Genomic DNA, 16,595 nt, shown 5'->3' on the forward strand with positions numbered 1-16,595 from the left:
ACAAATAAGTAAATAAAATAGAAAATCAAAGACAGTAAGAAGAAGAAGAAAATTGGGGACCAGAAAAAAATAAAAAGGAAAGAACAGTTTTGAGTACCATTGGAAGTTGATAGTGCTTTTGGTTTTTCTCATGACTAAATCTTTTAGTAAGCCTACAGACCTAAAAATGTATGCTCATTTAGTATGACCAATATAGAAATAAACTAAACCTTTAATTTTACAATTTGAAAACTCGTGCTTCACATTTTGTTTAGGTCAAGTGCCTTCTGAATATTTTAGGCTATTCTGCAAATGACTCAATGGAGTGACCAGAAACCTAAAATTGAAGCCATATGGAAACTTAGTGTGCATATTAAATTGCGTGTAGCAGTGTTAACAGCATCTTGATTTGTGGCTGCAAGTAATAAATGAATTATATTAATTTTGTAGCTGCAAGCTAATTTCTCCAGAATTACTTTTTAATAACCAGCATCATGTTCACTGGTAAGATTTAAATACATGTAGGAACAAATTTGTAGACTTTTAAGTAATGCTAAATTATCATTTTGAAAGCTTAAGAGTTCATTTACTATTTCCCCTAACACCAAATTTTTAGAGAGAAAATTCTTGTGCTCAGCCTGGATATCTTGGTTGATAAAGAATGAATGGATTATGACCCAGAGGTGCTCACGATCCCAGTACAGCCAGGAGGGTAGTGAACTGTCGCAAGTACTTTCCCCATTTTATAGGTGATTTATCTTTACCATATAACTTATCATTTGTGCTTCCCCTGCTGGGTCGAAACTAATCAGGTTTTAATGCCAATCCTAAACTGTGAATATTATGGTTGGTTCTCTTAAGTGAGGCTATTCAGCATGGAGATAAAGGATTTGAGTAGCAAACCCACTTGTGAAGCCCTGCTGGTGTTTGTGCCTCAGTTTCCTGCTGGGAGGACTAAATGAGAAATTACACAGAAAGGGTTTGGAGGGGGCCTGATACTTCCTTAAAGTGAGCTACAGTAATCCTCTGGAGGACCAAGATCACTGGAGAGATTTTGGGGTACCAGGGCAGGCAGATTGGGGTTGAGTCCTAGCTGCATCATTTATTGGTTCCGTCAGTTTGGGCATGTTCCTTCGCTTGCTGTGAGCCTCATTTTTTATCTGCAAATGGACTTCGCACACCAAACTCTGTCAACACTGTTGGAAGAGATGCAGAGATGAAGTAGAGTGATGGCCATGGAGTCATGTCAATAAGTACTTATTCATATTCATCTCTTCTCCATTCCATAGGAAGTAGCCTTGCCTCTATTATTTGAGGTGGGAAGTTTGGGGGGGATCTCAGCTGAGCCGGATGGCTTCCCCCCAGCTCCTGTATCATTCAGCTCTGTGTCAAATGGGGCCTCAGATAATAGGAAGAATGGTGTGAAAGCGATCTACACTTAGAATGACTTGAAAAATGTATTTTTGCTACAGATTTTTCTTCCCAATTATATTTGATTTAGGAAAACATTAAAATTAGTTGGCCTGCCCTGCACAAATAGGGCTAATAATGAAAGAAGGGAATAGAAGGAGGAAATCAGGGGCTGGCGCTGCTGTTTAGTAAAGCCACCTGCAATGCCGACATCCCATATGGGTGCTGGTTTGAGTGCCAGCTGCTCCACTTCTGAACCAGCTCCCTGTTAATGTGCCTGGGAAAGCATTAAAGGATGGCTGAAGTCCTTGGACCCCTACACCCATGTGGGAGACCCAGATGAAGCTCCTCGGCTTTGGCCTGGCTCAGCCCAGGCTGTTGTGGCCATTTGGAAAGTGAAACAGGGGGTGGAAGATCTTTCTCTACGTCTCTCCCTTTCTCTCTGTAACTCTTTCAGATAAAGAAATAAACAAACAAATCTTTTTCAAAAAGACAGGAAGGGGGAAATCAGCATACTCTTAAAATTGCTGTTACGGGTAAACTGCGTGAGGGGTAACCGGAATCCTACCAGACACGTTCAACTGCTTCACAAAAACAAGTCATTCATTATTGAGCACTTCCTGTATGCCAGACACAGTGAGAGCTTTACATGTGATTTCTGTTTTAACTCTTCCCCTAAATGCTATCAGTGAATCTTTATGGATCTCATAACCACAACAAAGTATAGTTTTGGCTAGAGAGGTTGAGGAAATCTCTTTGGTTACTTTCTAAATTGATTACCCAGGTGTACTGACCTAAATTGCCACATGGGACACTGGCTTTCCACGTTGGACTGCCTGGTTCAAGTCCGAGCTGCTATTTCTGATCTATTTTCCTGCTAATGCATATCCCGGGAAGCAACAGGTGATGACCTAAGTACTGGGTCCCTGCCAACCATGTGGGAGACCTGGATAGAGTTCCAGGCTCATGGTTTCAGCTTGATCCAGTCCTGGCTGTTGTGGGCATTTCAGGAGTGAACCTTTGGATGAACGATCTCTCTGTGTCTCTTGCCTTTCAAATAAAATAAATAAATGAACAAATAAATAAGTATATTACACAGTTTATATTGTGATGGAATGGAGTAGAGTCAAAAGTTTTGGCCTTCCTTTTTTTTATTACCTTACAATTTTATGACCCAAAACTTTACAGCAAAGAACTTTAAAAAGGTTACAAAAGTATTGTTCTAAACTTCTTGTACTTAGGAACCATGATTTTTTTTCTGTTTGTGTGGCCCTTAATCATATCCAGAAGTCAAAGATCTGTTGTTGTTGTTGTTGTTGTGTGTCTTCATCTGCTTTCTGCTGCTAGAACAGAATACCCGAGACTGGGATCTCCGGAGGAAAGAGTTTCTTTATTTCATAGTTCTGGAGACTTCAGGTCCAAGGTTGGGTGGCTGTATCTGGTGAGAACCTCATGCTGGGTCAGAGCAGAGAAGAAAGGCAGAAGGGCAAGCAGACGTACGTGGAAGAGACGAGCAGGCTGGGGTTGCCTTTGAGGCATCTAATCCAGTCGCAGGAGAACAGCATTAATCCCTCTTATGATCGGTTCAACTCTTACAGGCCCCATCTCCCAACGCTGCCATAATGACAGTCAAATTTCAGCAGAAGTCTCAAAGAGGAAAAACCATTCTCAAATCATAATATCACTTATGGTACGGCTCATGTGGTGATTCTGGGAAGAATCTGGGTTAATAATTCCAGGTAAAAATGGAGCATTTCCCCAGTGGACTGATTAACACTGAGGATGAGCTGTACTCAGAAACATGAAGCATCGGTGCTCTGGGCTTGCTGTTTGTTTCTCTTCCTTTATTTTCTTTTTAAAAAATGCTGATTTATATTCATCTACTTGAAAGGCAGAGTGACAGTGAGAAAGAACAAGAGTGATCTTTGATCCACTGAGTCATTCCCCAGATGCCTGTAACAGCCAGGGCTCAGCCATGCTGAGGCCAGGAACCTGGAACTCTAACCAGGCCTCCCACATGGGTGGCAGGTACGCAAGCACTTGAACCATTATTTGCTGCCTCCCAGGGTACATTCTCAGGAAGCTGGATCCGAAGCAGAGTAGCTGGAATTTGAGCCTGTATTCCCCTAAGTGGTGCAGGCATCCCCAGGACAGCTTAACCTGGCTGCACCACATTGTCTGCCCTGACTCCTCTTTGCTGTTTAGGCTCTGCACTCTGACTTTGAATCTGTTCTTGCCCTTAGATCTATACCTGCAACTTGAACTTCTCTTTTGAACTCCAGACATAGACAGCTCCCATTCAACACGTCAATCATGACTTTCCACAAGGGACTTCATCTCAACAAGTTAAAAACTGAGGTCCTTGTAACTGTCCTGCCCCAGCCTGCCTGCTCCTGGCCACAAACGTATAACTGTTCTTCCACCTTTCTCTTTCTCCCTCTCTGGTTTAAGCTAGCATGTAACATTGTTTCTCTCTACTAGCCACCCTTTCTGTCCCAATGTCATCTTTCACTGGAGCCATTTCCTAGTTGGTTGTCTGGGTTTTGGTGGCAATTCTCACTCTGCCATTGCAGAGCTACTTCTAGAATGCAAATCTGCTGAGGTACTCCTCTACAGCAGACTTTTCTGCTGGTCAACGAGGCTTTCCATGGTGGGGTCCTGCCAGCTTCTCCGGGCTCATCTTGGGGTAATCTCTCCTTTACTCCCCACCACCTCTCTGTCTAATGGAAATTGCAGTTCTTGAAAGTGATTCATCCCTTCCCTGTGGCTGTGGTTTGAGTGTGTCTGCCAAAGAACACACATGTTGGAAACTTAATTCCCAGTACAACAGTGTTGGGAGGTTGGGACTAAGAAGAGCTTGATTAGGCCATACGGACAGGATGAGTTATCTCAGCAGTGGGTTCGTAATGAAGGGGGTGTTCTCTCTCTCTTCCTCCTCCTCCCTCCCTGCCTTTGCCCTTTTCCTTGGGATGACAAACAGGATGGCCCTCACCAGCTGCAGACCCTCTGGGTCCTAGACTTCTTAGCCCTTGGAACTGCAAGTCAATAGATTTCTGTTCATTATTAATCACCCTGTAACGTTCTGCTGTCCTAGCACAAAATGAACCAAGACGCCTTCCCTAGGTGAATGTTTCTGCCTGAAATTCCCTTCTGTTAGAGTCTCAGGAAGGACTCCCACTAAGTAGCATTCCCCTTCCCCTTCAAATCCATCTGCTTAAAAGATAAAATGTAAGGGAGATGAAACTAAAGATCAACTTTGTAATGGATAAGCGAGATCTGAGAATGCCTCTTAGAGTGTGAGCTGTGTGCTTACTAACTCAATTGTGGAATTGGATAGACTGCTTCAAATAATCACAGAAGACCCTGGACCACTGCAGGCCTCTCACAGTTAAGGATAAGGTGGAACTCTTGGAAATACCCAAGAGCAGGCCAGCTGGATAGAAGGAGGAACTGAGCCAAGCATACCCAATTTTCCTTTCCAATCAGACTAAGTCATTAATATCATATCTTTCAATCAGCTTAAGTCATTCTTTCCCTGGAGAGAAAGGCACCCAAGGATGTTACACTTCCACCCAGCAGGATGTGACAGGAGAAATAACCTGGAAATGACCTTTCCACATTGGTCTACCTGTGAAATATCTGACAGATCATCTTAGTCCATTCTGTGTTGCTGTAAGAAAACACATGAGGATGATAACTTATGAAGTAAGGAAAATTATTTTGTTCATATTTCTGGTCTGAACAGGAGGGTCCAAAGAGTATGATCCTGGAGAGGGCCCCCTGCTGCATCACCACATGGTAAAGGAAAACCAGGGAACTTGCCATGTGCAAAAGGGACCAATCCCAAACCATAGGGTGGCCTTACTTTATGATGACTAACCAAGTCACAGGACACTGGACCCACTCCTGTGAGACAGCATTAATCCATTCATGAGAATGTAGCATCCACGACATAACTGCCTCTACTAAGTCTCACCCTTTGAAGGTTCCACCACCTTGATGTTTCCACATTGAGGATCAAGCTCTTAGCACGTGAACTTTTATTGGGGCAAACTATAGCCAAACCACAGTACCCACACAGCCTAGTTCAAGTGTCTGCTCTCCCAGGCAACTCCTCTCCTGGTACCTACAAGGCCTTGCCCAGCCTAAGCAACCAATGCCTCCTTCTGTGTCCCCTCCTGTACAGCTGCTATGGTTTGAAGATTTGTGTCCCCTCCACAGTTCATGTTGAAGTTTAGTTCCCAATGTAATGTTATGAAGAGAGGGGGTCTTTAGAAAGGATGAGGCTGTGAGGGTGCCTCCCTTGTGAATGGAATGAAGGCCCTTTTAAGAGAAGCTCCCACAGCATTTGCCCCTTTTTTGCCGTTTCCCCTTCTGCCATGTGAGGATGCAGCAACTGAACACCATTGTGGAAGCAGAGAGCAGCCTTCAGCAGACAATCAATCCTGGTGCCATAGTCTTGGATTTTCCAGTCTTAACTACCATAAGAAATAAGTTTCTGTTCTTCACAAATTATCCAGTACATGATATTTGGTTGTAGTATCAAAAGTGGACTAAGGCAAATGGCTTTGATTTATTAATTAATTCTTTTATGTAGCTGTCTCCTGCCTTGGACTCCCTGTTCTTGGAGTTGTCTTTTTCATATTTTTGTCCCTCACACTAGATATGGTGTTAGAAAAACAACAGTTTAGTAATAGATCTTTGTTGAATAAACGCATTGTTGACTGTGATGACTCAGGATTCAAGAGGGCAGGGCCACATCCTTCCTGTTCACTACTGAGTCCACCCTCTTCCCACACCTGGTGCAGCGTGTTGACTGGGTGAAAGGACACATGGGCAACCTCACTACACTAGAAACTCCATGAGGACAGGGTGCTTGTCTCTTCCTCCTCCCCACTGTATCATTACTGCCTAGAGTAGCAGAGGACTTATCAGAGGAAGGCCCAATAAATAGTTGTTGAAAGAATAAACCAATCCTCTCAATGAATCCTTCATTTTTCTTCCTTTGTTGAAGCAGGAAAATACGAAGGCCCAAGATCCATTATTTTGAGGTTTAATTGAGGGCATAGAGCAAGGCTTTTACAATTGTTTGTAGGGAAAGTTGAAAATGCTTCCACCATCATAAGTCACAAGGTAATTTAAATACAGTCATCCTTTTGGTATCTGTGGGGTATTGGTCCCAATCCTTTATATACATGACATAGAATTTGTATATAGCATATAACCTACATATATCCTCCCGTAAGCTTTCAGTCATCACCAGATTACTTATAATACCCAATACAAGTTCTATGTAAATATTTGTTATGCTGTATTGCTTAGACAATAGTGACAAGAACAAGTCTACATGTTTTTCCAAGCATTTTCTATATGTAGTTTGTTGAATCCACAAAGGCAGAACCTATGGATAAGGAGAGTCAACTATGTGAGACCATAGAGCTCTGAAATATGCAACTAAAAAAGTGAGAATCTTTTCTCTTTACCACAATGCTAGTTCCACAGGGGGTGTTGGCCAGTCTTCACTCCTTTTTGCTGTGCTGACATATACCCTTGCATAGCCCCCCAATAGGGACTCAAGTGTCTCGATTTGTAATTTCCCATATGTAAAAAAAGAATGAAATTTTAAGAATTCATGAGATGATATATCCTTTATTTTCCAGGCTTGGGAGAGGATCTTGTAGAACACTCATAAATACCATTTATTTTTTTCTCCCTTGACAAGCACACAATCCTACTGCTGTTCCATGGTCCTGCCTTTAAGACAATGCCATGACACTGGCCACATTAAACACTCCCAGAGTTACAGCAATCCTGAGTTCCTTCTTGACAAATGAGGAAAGACAGCAGCACCTCATGATCTGCCAGGGTGTCCCCTGTTAGCTCAAGTCATGTCTCACACACACGAACACATGAAAATCTCTCATGACTAATTTGCTTCATTTATATTTTGCAAAGAAATCACGGAACATTCAGCAAGGGAGATTGAGAGTAGGCGTGTTTAAAATTGAACCAGGAAGAATGCCAAAATGGTTGGGAATCATTGGTGTCTAATGGCATATCCCAGGGTCTTCAACATATATAGCCAATGTTGCGACTAACGCACTGACTGCTCAAAGGTTGAAGAGAAAAACAGTCGTTGTATCTAAACTGATAAAACACCTGTGCTATCACTTGATCACTGCTGCTCCACAAAGTCTAGTGTGGCTCATGTTGTGACTTCACTCTTTCCTCCTGTCACTAATACTTATTGACACCTGGAACTCTTCCTCCTCCTGTTTTATTCCAATGTTTGCCTCCAACTATCTATACCCAACTAAAACTGAATGGCAGTAAGATTTGGCCTAAGGTATTGCAACCCTCCTTTCACTAGGCTTTATCTGTCACCCCCAAAACGGGATTCATTGTTTAGTGTTGTAAAATACATGTGGTGTTAGCATTCCAGGAATGTATGTGGGTCAAGTAATGAAATAGCCCAGTGCTTTGGGAAGTGGAGCTGAATCCTGAGAGCTGGTACTCCACAAAAGAGCCCTACGTCATGCTGATTCCTAGCAAAACTCAGGAATGTGGTTGCATTTAATCAAGGACTTAATCTGGATTCTAGGAGGCAATGATCATAGGTCCTTCAAGCCTTTGTTATGGTTAATATACTTACTTTGTATTCCAGTGCCATGAATCTGAATTTCCTGGGCTTCTCCTTGCCTTCCTAATGTTAAAAGGTTCTTTGTTCCTTTGTATCTTCTTAGAGTTTTCATAGACAGTATTGCCCTTTTCAAACTCTGAGAAGAAATAAGAAATAAAATCTCTGACCTGGCACCTTGATGGGTCTTTCTACATTGACAAAGTCATCCATTAAAGCTGGAGGTTGATTATGTAGGTACTCTCCCAAGAATTCTCACTTTCCAGTGTATGAAGTCTGACATACAGACCTCGTATAATATGATTCTGGCAGCTGTAGTCATTCCCTACCTGACCTGCTTGCCCACCGCTTCCCAGCAGGATAGTCAGTAAATCTAGCCCTGCTCCATAAAATAATAATAATACTAATAATACATTTCCATTTCATAACCTGAGATCTCTTTGGCCTTTTCATTCATTTATTTCACCACAGGTGACTTCCATATCACTGACTTTCCAAATTTTTTGACGTTTAACATCATATAATGAATATTGTATGTGTATATGCGCGTGTGTGTATGTGTGAGTGAAGCCATTTCAGACAAACTATTATTTACTTTTACTATTAAAAATACATTGATGGCATCTGCTAGACTAAATTCATATAACGACATGCTACCTGGGTCTAACCTGCATTTTGAAAAATATCATTGCTCAGATTTAGCAAGAGTTAATGTGTGTATTCCATATTAGTCATAGAAATAATAGCTGATCTCATCAACTGCTTGCTTACTCTGAATCCGAGTGAGCTAAGTACCTTTCATAAATGATTATGTTTAATCGTCACAAAATGCCTATGCCATTATTCTCACTTTGGAGGTGAAAAATCTGAATCTCATGGCGGTTTCTCAGTGTCAGCTGAGGGCTGTGAAAGGTTCAAGCTGCTTTGCCTTTGGATTAGGTTTATTTTCTAATAAAGCCAGAGCATATATTCCTAATTGCAATCAATGAATCAAGAATTAATGAATGAGTGTACTGTAAAGACACAAAGAAAATTAAACATTGACCTTGCTTTTAGCAAATGCAAAATCCAGTCATATTTGTAAAGTAGCAATACATGACCTAAGATTTTATATATCATGTAATTTAGGTAGTGAAGATTTAGTTGACAACTATGTGATCAAAACAATGGGGTCAAGGCAGCACGATGCCATCATAGGTTTGATGGATCTGAGAGCCTTCCTGTAGGAGGTGCCTTGAAGCACATTCAAAATTGAGATATTGGAGAAGAGAAGTGAGGGCATTTCTAATAGGCAGTAATGCAGGATGGAGGCAGTAAACAGGTGGGGCCTTCTCAGGGTCATGTTTCGTAGAATAGAGCCTGTCTGATTTGCTCCTCCAAAATATCTCAGGTGTCTTGGTTCTTGCCCCCCTAACCTGTCTTCACCAGGAGCAGAGATATTTTCTTGTGTACACTGCTCGTAAAATATCACTGGAAGAAAGCACAGTGCTACTTTATAAAGGCAGTAGGTGAAAACTAGCGGTCATTGATGTAATGAAATGAGACTTCAGGTTAGAAAAGTGGATTGGAGATCCCACACATAGGCCTCGAGTGCCAACGAAGGGCCGTAGGATGTTGTCAGTCAGAGGGTGAAAGTCTGAGGATGCAGCTTTGTCCGGTGGGTCCATTGGCTCTGGGTCGAGAGGCGAGTGACACGACTGCTGAGTCTCTGCTTGTGGTAAAATGAGGATCATAAGAATCACTGCCATGATCATGTTCTTAAGACTAAATGAGGTGACTGTGCAAGAAGTGTCTCGTAAATTCTGAGGGGTTGTATGATGTTGGCAGTTGCTTTTAGTTTTGTTATAGAGGATTAGATGAATGAAAATTTAAATACATTTTCTCATCTGTCTTAATGAAGATGAGAACCATGAGAAGTATTTCTTCTAGGGATTGGCGCAGTGTAGTACTTCACAAAGGCAAATTTGACATCTGAAATGGATTGGAAGGAGGTAAGGCAGAGTGGAGAAATTAGCCTGGAGGCCAGTGTATTGGTCTAGGTGTGAAGTGAAGGGGTAATCAACAGATCTTGGAGACCAACTTGTAAGGGGATGGCCCGAAAGAGAAGGGAATGGGTGAAATATTTAATACCTGTTTTCCCCTCAAAATGCTTTTCATAGTCACAGTTTAACTGTGCCAAAAAAGGCTAAAAAATGTGCCCCCAAAAAACTGCAGGAATGTTCTAGAAATGACTGGCAGGAGGGAAGAGTGTTTTGGGGAGGGCTTCACTATAGACATGTTGGGTTTCAGGGAACAATGGGATATCCCAGCAAAGACATTCAGTGAGCAAAGCACAGCTCTGCTGGTCCTCCAGCAGAGAGGATGGGAAAAATGAAAGTAGGTTCTTCAAGACTGTGGAGAAAGGTGTGGCGGGCTGAGTTCTGGGGGCAGGTGGGAGGAGTAAGAGGCCTCCTGGAAGTGTAAGGAGACCCTCCTCCCCTGACATTGGCCAAAGGGAGAATAGAATTGGGCTTGAAGAATGATGATCGGATATCAGGGGTTTGCGCTGCTTCTAATGATGTTTGTTTTATTGGAAACTGAGATATAGTGGTGTCACTTGCCCGTGGTTACAGAGTTGGAGGACATGGTTGTGCTAAGTTCAGTTCTAACACTTACGTCCTTGGGTGATCTTTCCCGGGTACTTAGCGGGCACCAAGGGCCTTATGTAATGAGATCACTGGTCCACTTTCCCAACCTGATAACCTAATTATTTATATCAACGGTTTTCACACTTTTCTTAAAAAAAGTATCTGTATACTTTCTTCAAATGACATCATAGGTATCAAAATAAACCTGGAAGCCGTCCCACTCAGAGGTGGAAAGACCTCCAGAGATCAAAGAGAGGAGGTGTTAAAGAAGCTGGGGACATTCTGTGTCAGGTTTGACCAGGAAATAAAAAGAGCGAGAGAGCAACAGGGGTTTCAGGATGAAGAAAGATATATTGTTGTTTTCTTTTGGTTCTCTAGTTTGGGAAGGAAGTCTTGTACACAAGGCTGGGTGTTTTGCCCTTTGAGCACATCAGGCGAGTACACACTGTAGACCCTCCCTTTCATAGGCCCCTGGTATACAGCTGCTTAAGGGGAGAACTTGAACTTTGTCCTCCTTTGGATTTCTATTTGGATTCTGATTTAGAAATAGGGGCCCCTATAGCAGAGAGAGGATACCCTATAAATAGGGAAAGTATCAGACCAGATGAGGCCAACTAAGAAGCAGGGCCTGAGGACACAGCTGTGATTAGCTTCCAGCACAGCAGGAGGCAATGCTGGGACCTTGCCAACCCAGTGCCTTGGGGTGGCTCAGTGCCCCAGGACCAACAGGGCTGGGCAGTTAAAGCAAGAGACCCTGACGATCCGGAGCCCAAACATTCTGCCTGCTCCCGGGTCAAGGGAGGAAGAGCAATTCCAAGGGGCGGGGGAAAGATGCCATTTTTGAATGTATGTGTGTGTGTGTGTGTGTGAGAAATAATCCTGATAAAAGACAAATGTGCCAGGGGGTAAAGGTAAGAAGTCACATAATTCAGCTCAAAAAGGAGAGACTTAATCAATTTGAAGGCCAAGAATCATTAACCAGGTTCTGAAGAGGGAAAGCTGTTTCAGGCAGGGAGATGAGGAAAGCAGCAGGGCAGAAGAGCAAGGATTTCCACCCACAGCATCTGAGCCCAAGCCTTCCCGCCCCTAAGCTGCACTTCACACCATACCGGGAAAGGAAGATTCTATGGTGTGTGTCATGGGTGATGCTGGACTAGGAGGGAACGTGCCAGAGGATTTCTCTGCAGCCAGCAGGGGCCAGGGAGAGCCATGGGTGCTGTGTAAAGGGGGTAGCTGGGGGTTCCCATGCCAGGGTTCACGGGGAGGGGCGGGATCTGAAGGAGGAGCCAGCGCACCCTGCTCCCCACCCCGCTGTGACCCCGGGTTTATCAGCCACCTAGGGAGAGAGCCCACCTTGGGTTTGAACATCCATTGCTTGAAGACATTTCCTGCTGTCAGGGGTCTGTGCTGGAAAACCCCACTCTTGTGCTTGAGTTCCGGAAGAACAAAGCTCTGAGACCAGGAGCCCCTCCTGGCCGTGTGTTTCTTCCCAGACACTCAGCCAGCTGCTCCTCTTCTCTCCCACGTTGCCAGAAGCGAGGCCGCAGAATACATCGCATAGCGCAGAATCTCCCCCATGCATGTGCGCCCACCGCAGGACCGTGCGCGGCTCAAAATCTGCCTGAACGCACAAGATTCTGAGCAGGTGCGACACGGTTCTCCCCCCAGGAATGGTCACCTTGGAGTGAGGATGGGGCGAGGCCACACCTATGCTGATAGGACGACCTCAGACAAGTAAATAAATAGAAACCCGAGTCTTTTCTTCCCAGGCGTTTGCTTACTTGGCGGGTGTTTGCTCAGACGGGGTGACCAGTGACCAGGCTCGTAGCATCTGGGGGGCCCGGGAGGGAATAGTCCCAGGGAGAGCAGCTTTTGTGCAGGTACGGGAGAAGGCGAGCGCGCAGTCCCTCCTGTGCCCGAGACACACAGAGGGGCCAGGCGGCCCTCGACCGTGGGCAAACGTTCCTCCTCCTCCCCGGCCTCTCCGCCCGCGCTCTGGTGGGACAGTAGTGAACAGTGCCAACTGCGCACCGAAGGGCACGTTCATTCCCCTCCCAGGCCGCGCCTGCAGCTGCTTGGCCCCTTTCCCTTCGGAGGCGGCCGCCTTGAACACCCAAGTTCCCGGGGGATCTTAAAGCTGCGGACGCCGAGGGACGGGGCGAGTCCTCCTTCCCGAGAAAGGGGCGCGGGCTTCGCAGCCCCAGCGCAAGAGGTCCCACCAGCCAGCCGTGGGAGGGCCAGGCCAGGCTACGTCTAGGCAGCACCCGCTGCGGCCGCCGCCTGCGTGTCCCTCCGGGCGGCAGACGGAGCGGCGGAAAGGGTGACTCCCTTGGCGTGTCTCTGGGCCCGGTTCAGGGCAGGGTCCCCGAGGCCAGCGCGCAGCGCTCACTGCACGGCCCGTTCCCTGGCTCCCAGGGCGCAGCCCCGGGCCGGCAGGACACCCACTGCAGGAGGGACGTGAGAGCTGCAGCTGGTGGCCGTGGCCTGGTCTCCCCGCGGTCGGGTCGGGCCTGCACAGGCTCGGGCGCTGCGGGCGGGGCGCATAGGAGCAGCGCTGGCCGGGGCCGCCCCAGCATCGCGCGGTGCAGCCAGCCCTGCACCCTCCGCAGCCGCGCGGCCGTCCCCCGCCTCCTCTCGGGGGCAAACCTGCGCCAGAGGCCATCGCCGGCGAGCTCAGTGCCACCTTGCCTTTTATTCTAGGAAGGACTCGTGTTTAAGGGACTGAGCTCCCTGGGCGCTGTAAAGAGTTTTTGGTGCCCTTTGTTCGAAAACTTTTAATCCCAAGAATTTAGCCTCTAATCGGCCAGACTTACTGAAACCGTGCGGAGTAAAACCTCCCATTTTTAACATCCACTCTGGTGTTTGCTGGAAATGTGCCACCGAGTTTAGGCTCAAGTTGAAGGTTACCAGGATTTACCTTTGTTTCCCCAGGATATTGAACCCTTCACGGACTCCCTCAGTCTTTCATTTCAGATACTTGGCAAAAAAAGAAAAAAAATTCTTTGTAAGCGCTCTGGTCATTTTGCTCCAGAAATTTGTTTTAGCTCGTACGGTTTCGTAATCCAGAAGTATTTCTGAAATGGAGAGGGGAAGCATTGGAGACGGCAAACAGCTGTGTCCCAGGAAATAATAAGTAGCATGCAAAAATATCACAGCTCAGAGATGTCCTTTACCAGAGGAAATATCTATGTTTAATCGCTTTAAAAATGTGGGGTGGAAAAACACAATCGTAGGTTGTGGTTACAAACCTGTACAGGTAATTTCTGAACAATACAAAACAAGTGCTGAAAATCGTTTCTCCTTACGACTGAAATAACTGCTCCAAAATTATGCCACCACCTACCCAAACATCGTGTTGCCTCAGCTGCAACTATTTGAGGAGGGACAGTAACCAACTGAATGCACTTAGAGCCATCCTCAGAGAACCGAAAATTGCATAGCTTTTTATATTGTTGCACATCCTCAATAGCATTGTTAGCTTAGTGATATTCTCGATATTTTAAAATTTCAATCTTTCAGAGATACATAATATATAACTCTTAGTGATTATAGACACATCATTTTACTCATCTGATTTTAATAACATGCATTTTTATAGTTACTATACAACCAAAATAGACATTGAGTTATGCTGTATGCATGTCTTTATTCAACAGTATATTCTTAGATACTTTGTTCCAACAAATTAAGTGAATTTAAGAGAAAATAAAACAAGAAAAGTTCCTTCCAGTGGAAACAGAATCACAGTGCTTTACACACAAAAGGAAATGAAGAGAAGTCCTCATACGAAAAGAGATTTATTATTACATAGAAAATTCTCACAATAGTTGAAACACACTTGAGAAACTAGTAAACACCTTAGATAGAGTTGTGCCAGTCCCTCCGCCCACAAGCAGCTGCTGTGTCTTAATTAGACGGGGGAGGTGAATGACCACTGTTTATTTTCATTTTCCTCATTAATTATGAAAAACTGCATTTAATTCCTCTTGCATGGTGAGAGATTGGCTGCGCAGATGTAAGTCGTAGGGGAAGTGGCTGTCAGTGGGCAACCTAAACATGGCACCCTGCCCAAGGGGACCCCTGGGTGGCACTGCACAGTAATGCATGCCGTAATTGTAATTTTTGCCATAGTCCAAGGTTTCTTCTTGCTTCAGGGAAAATATCCCATTATAGTTAATTGGGGGAGGACTTAAGGGACCTTCAAACTGAGGGCTGGCACACTCAGGGGAAGTACTTTCATAGAAGGATTCATAAGCGCTACAGTAACTGTAGGGTTTCATAGACTTGGAATTATCAAGAGTCCCATGGCCTGGGGGAGTGGTGAGCTCAGGGCTGTGGTAGGGTGGGTAGAAGGTCGAGTAGGGTGACCTTGTGTGGTGAGCAGCCTCCCCGCCCTGACCCATCAGGAAACTCCTGGCATTGAGCTGCAAGCAGCCTGCCACCAAGTTTGTAGTTGGCTGGGAGAGCCCTTTGCATAAGTTCTGGACGAACGTGAGCAGATCTGGTCTCTTGCCGATTCTCAGGATTTCAGAAAGTGCCCAGATGTAGTTTTTGGCCAGTCGTAAAGTTTCTATTTTGGACAGTTTTTGGGTTTTGGAATAACAGGGGACCACTTTTCTTAAATTGTCCAGAGCGTCATTGAGGCCGTGCATCCTGTTCCTCTCCCGCGCATTGGCTTCCTGCCTCCTGAACTTGACCCTTTCCAGCCGAAGCTTGGTTGTCTTTTTTTTTCTAAGACCCCTCCTTCTGGGCAGCCCGTTTTCATCTTCCTCTTCCCTGTCTTCCTCCTCTTCCTCTTTCTCAGTTTCTTCTCCAGGGGCCCTTTTGATGCTCTTTCCTCGAAGGACAATCTGCTTGGAAAAGCTTTCTGGTCTCTTAATTTGCTTCTGGTCCTCGCATTCTCTAGAAAACTTTCTGCACATCTGGGATTCTGGCATTACAACAGACTCGTCAAACGGTAGTGTTAACATGGTTCTCTACTCTTAAATTACCTGAAAAAGTGCCAGCACAATATTGAACGTGTTTTCATTTGTAAAGTTTGTACACTTAAAATCATCAGAAGACTACAAAAGCATACAAAAAGCATATAAAAAAGGACTTTTTTTTACACTCAACCTAATATTTGAGTTTCTGCAAACTCATAATTATGAAAACATTGATGCATGCAATAGAATTAATGTATACAGGCAAATTATCCAAGATAATAAACACAAAGTATTTATTGTAATGCCACCAACAACTCCATTTCTCTTTGATTTTTAAAGTAGATTTTAATACATGAAAAGGATTGTGGAATTCAAGCAAATGCAAAACATGATATGGCAATGCAGAATTTCATTAATTCTAATTCCCCTGAGTACAAAATGAGAGGAGGAACCAATTTTTAAAATGAAAACTGCTGTCTCTCCATTAGCTGACAAATTTGTGAGGGTTTTTTTGTTTTTGTTTTTTTAGAAAAAAATAAACCTTAACTTTATTTGCTGTACCATACAGCTGTGAATTTGAATAAGTGTCTATGGGGATATACACATTTAAGAAAAAGATTAATTAGAGTCAGCTTTAAAGCTGAATTCTTTCTGATCAATTAAGATTATATGAGAAAGTAGTATTTCCTCAGTCTTCAAAAAGAAAAGGGGAATAGGTTAATTTGGAATAACCTCTATAAATAAAATAAAAAATAAAAATCACTGACCATTTTTTTTGCAGTCAAGGAGAACGTTCAGAGGGCCGTTTAACATTTTTCCGAATGTGATTGTCTGTTTACTGCTGTTCAAATCATCCTGGACAAAAACCACTCTTGTGGTGTTTTTGTTCTGCGAGGCACGGAAGTCTCCCTCCAGCTAATATCTGACAGGAGCCGTCCACGGATTCTGACTGCAATTGTGCACGTGTGTCCAGAATCCCAAATGAAAGGGGGAAATAATCTGTGTTTCCAATGCATT

The 16,595-nt window shown here is 44.3% G+C and overlaps 1 protein-coding gene across 1 annotated transcript; it reads right to left on the minus strand.

Moving 5' to 3' along the window:
* Positions 1–14,609: 14,609 nt before the first annotated feature.
* On the minus strand, positions 14,610–15,623 carry NEUROD6 (neuronal differentiation 6). Its single transcript, XM_062179251.1, has one exon. The coding sequence runs from the start codon at positions 15,621–15,623 to the stop codon at positions 14,610–14,612; it is 1,014 nt and encodes a 337-aa protein (XP_062035235.1).
* Between the last annotated feature and the right edge of the window lie 972 nt (positions 15,624–16,595).

The sequence above is a fragment of the Lepus europaeus genome, chromosome 20 (genome assembly GCF_033115175.1).
Source record: "Lepus europaeus isolate LE1 chromosome 20, mLepTim1.pri, whole genome shotgun sequence".
NCBI lineage: Eukaryota > Metazoa > Chordata > Mammalia > Lagomorpha > Leporidae > Lepus > Lepus europaeus.

Coding starts and splice junctions, on each gene's coding strand:
- NEUROD6 (XM_062179251.1), bottom strand. CDS start 15,623: ATGTTAACACTACCGTTTGACGAGTCTGTTGTAATGCCAGAATCCCAG.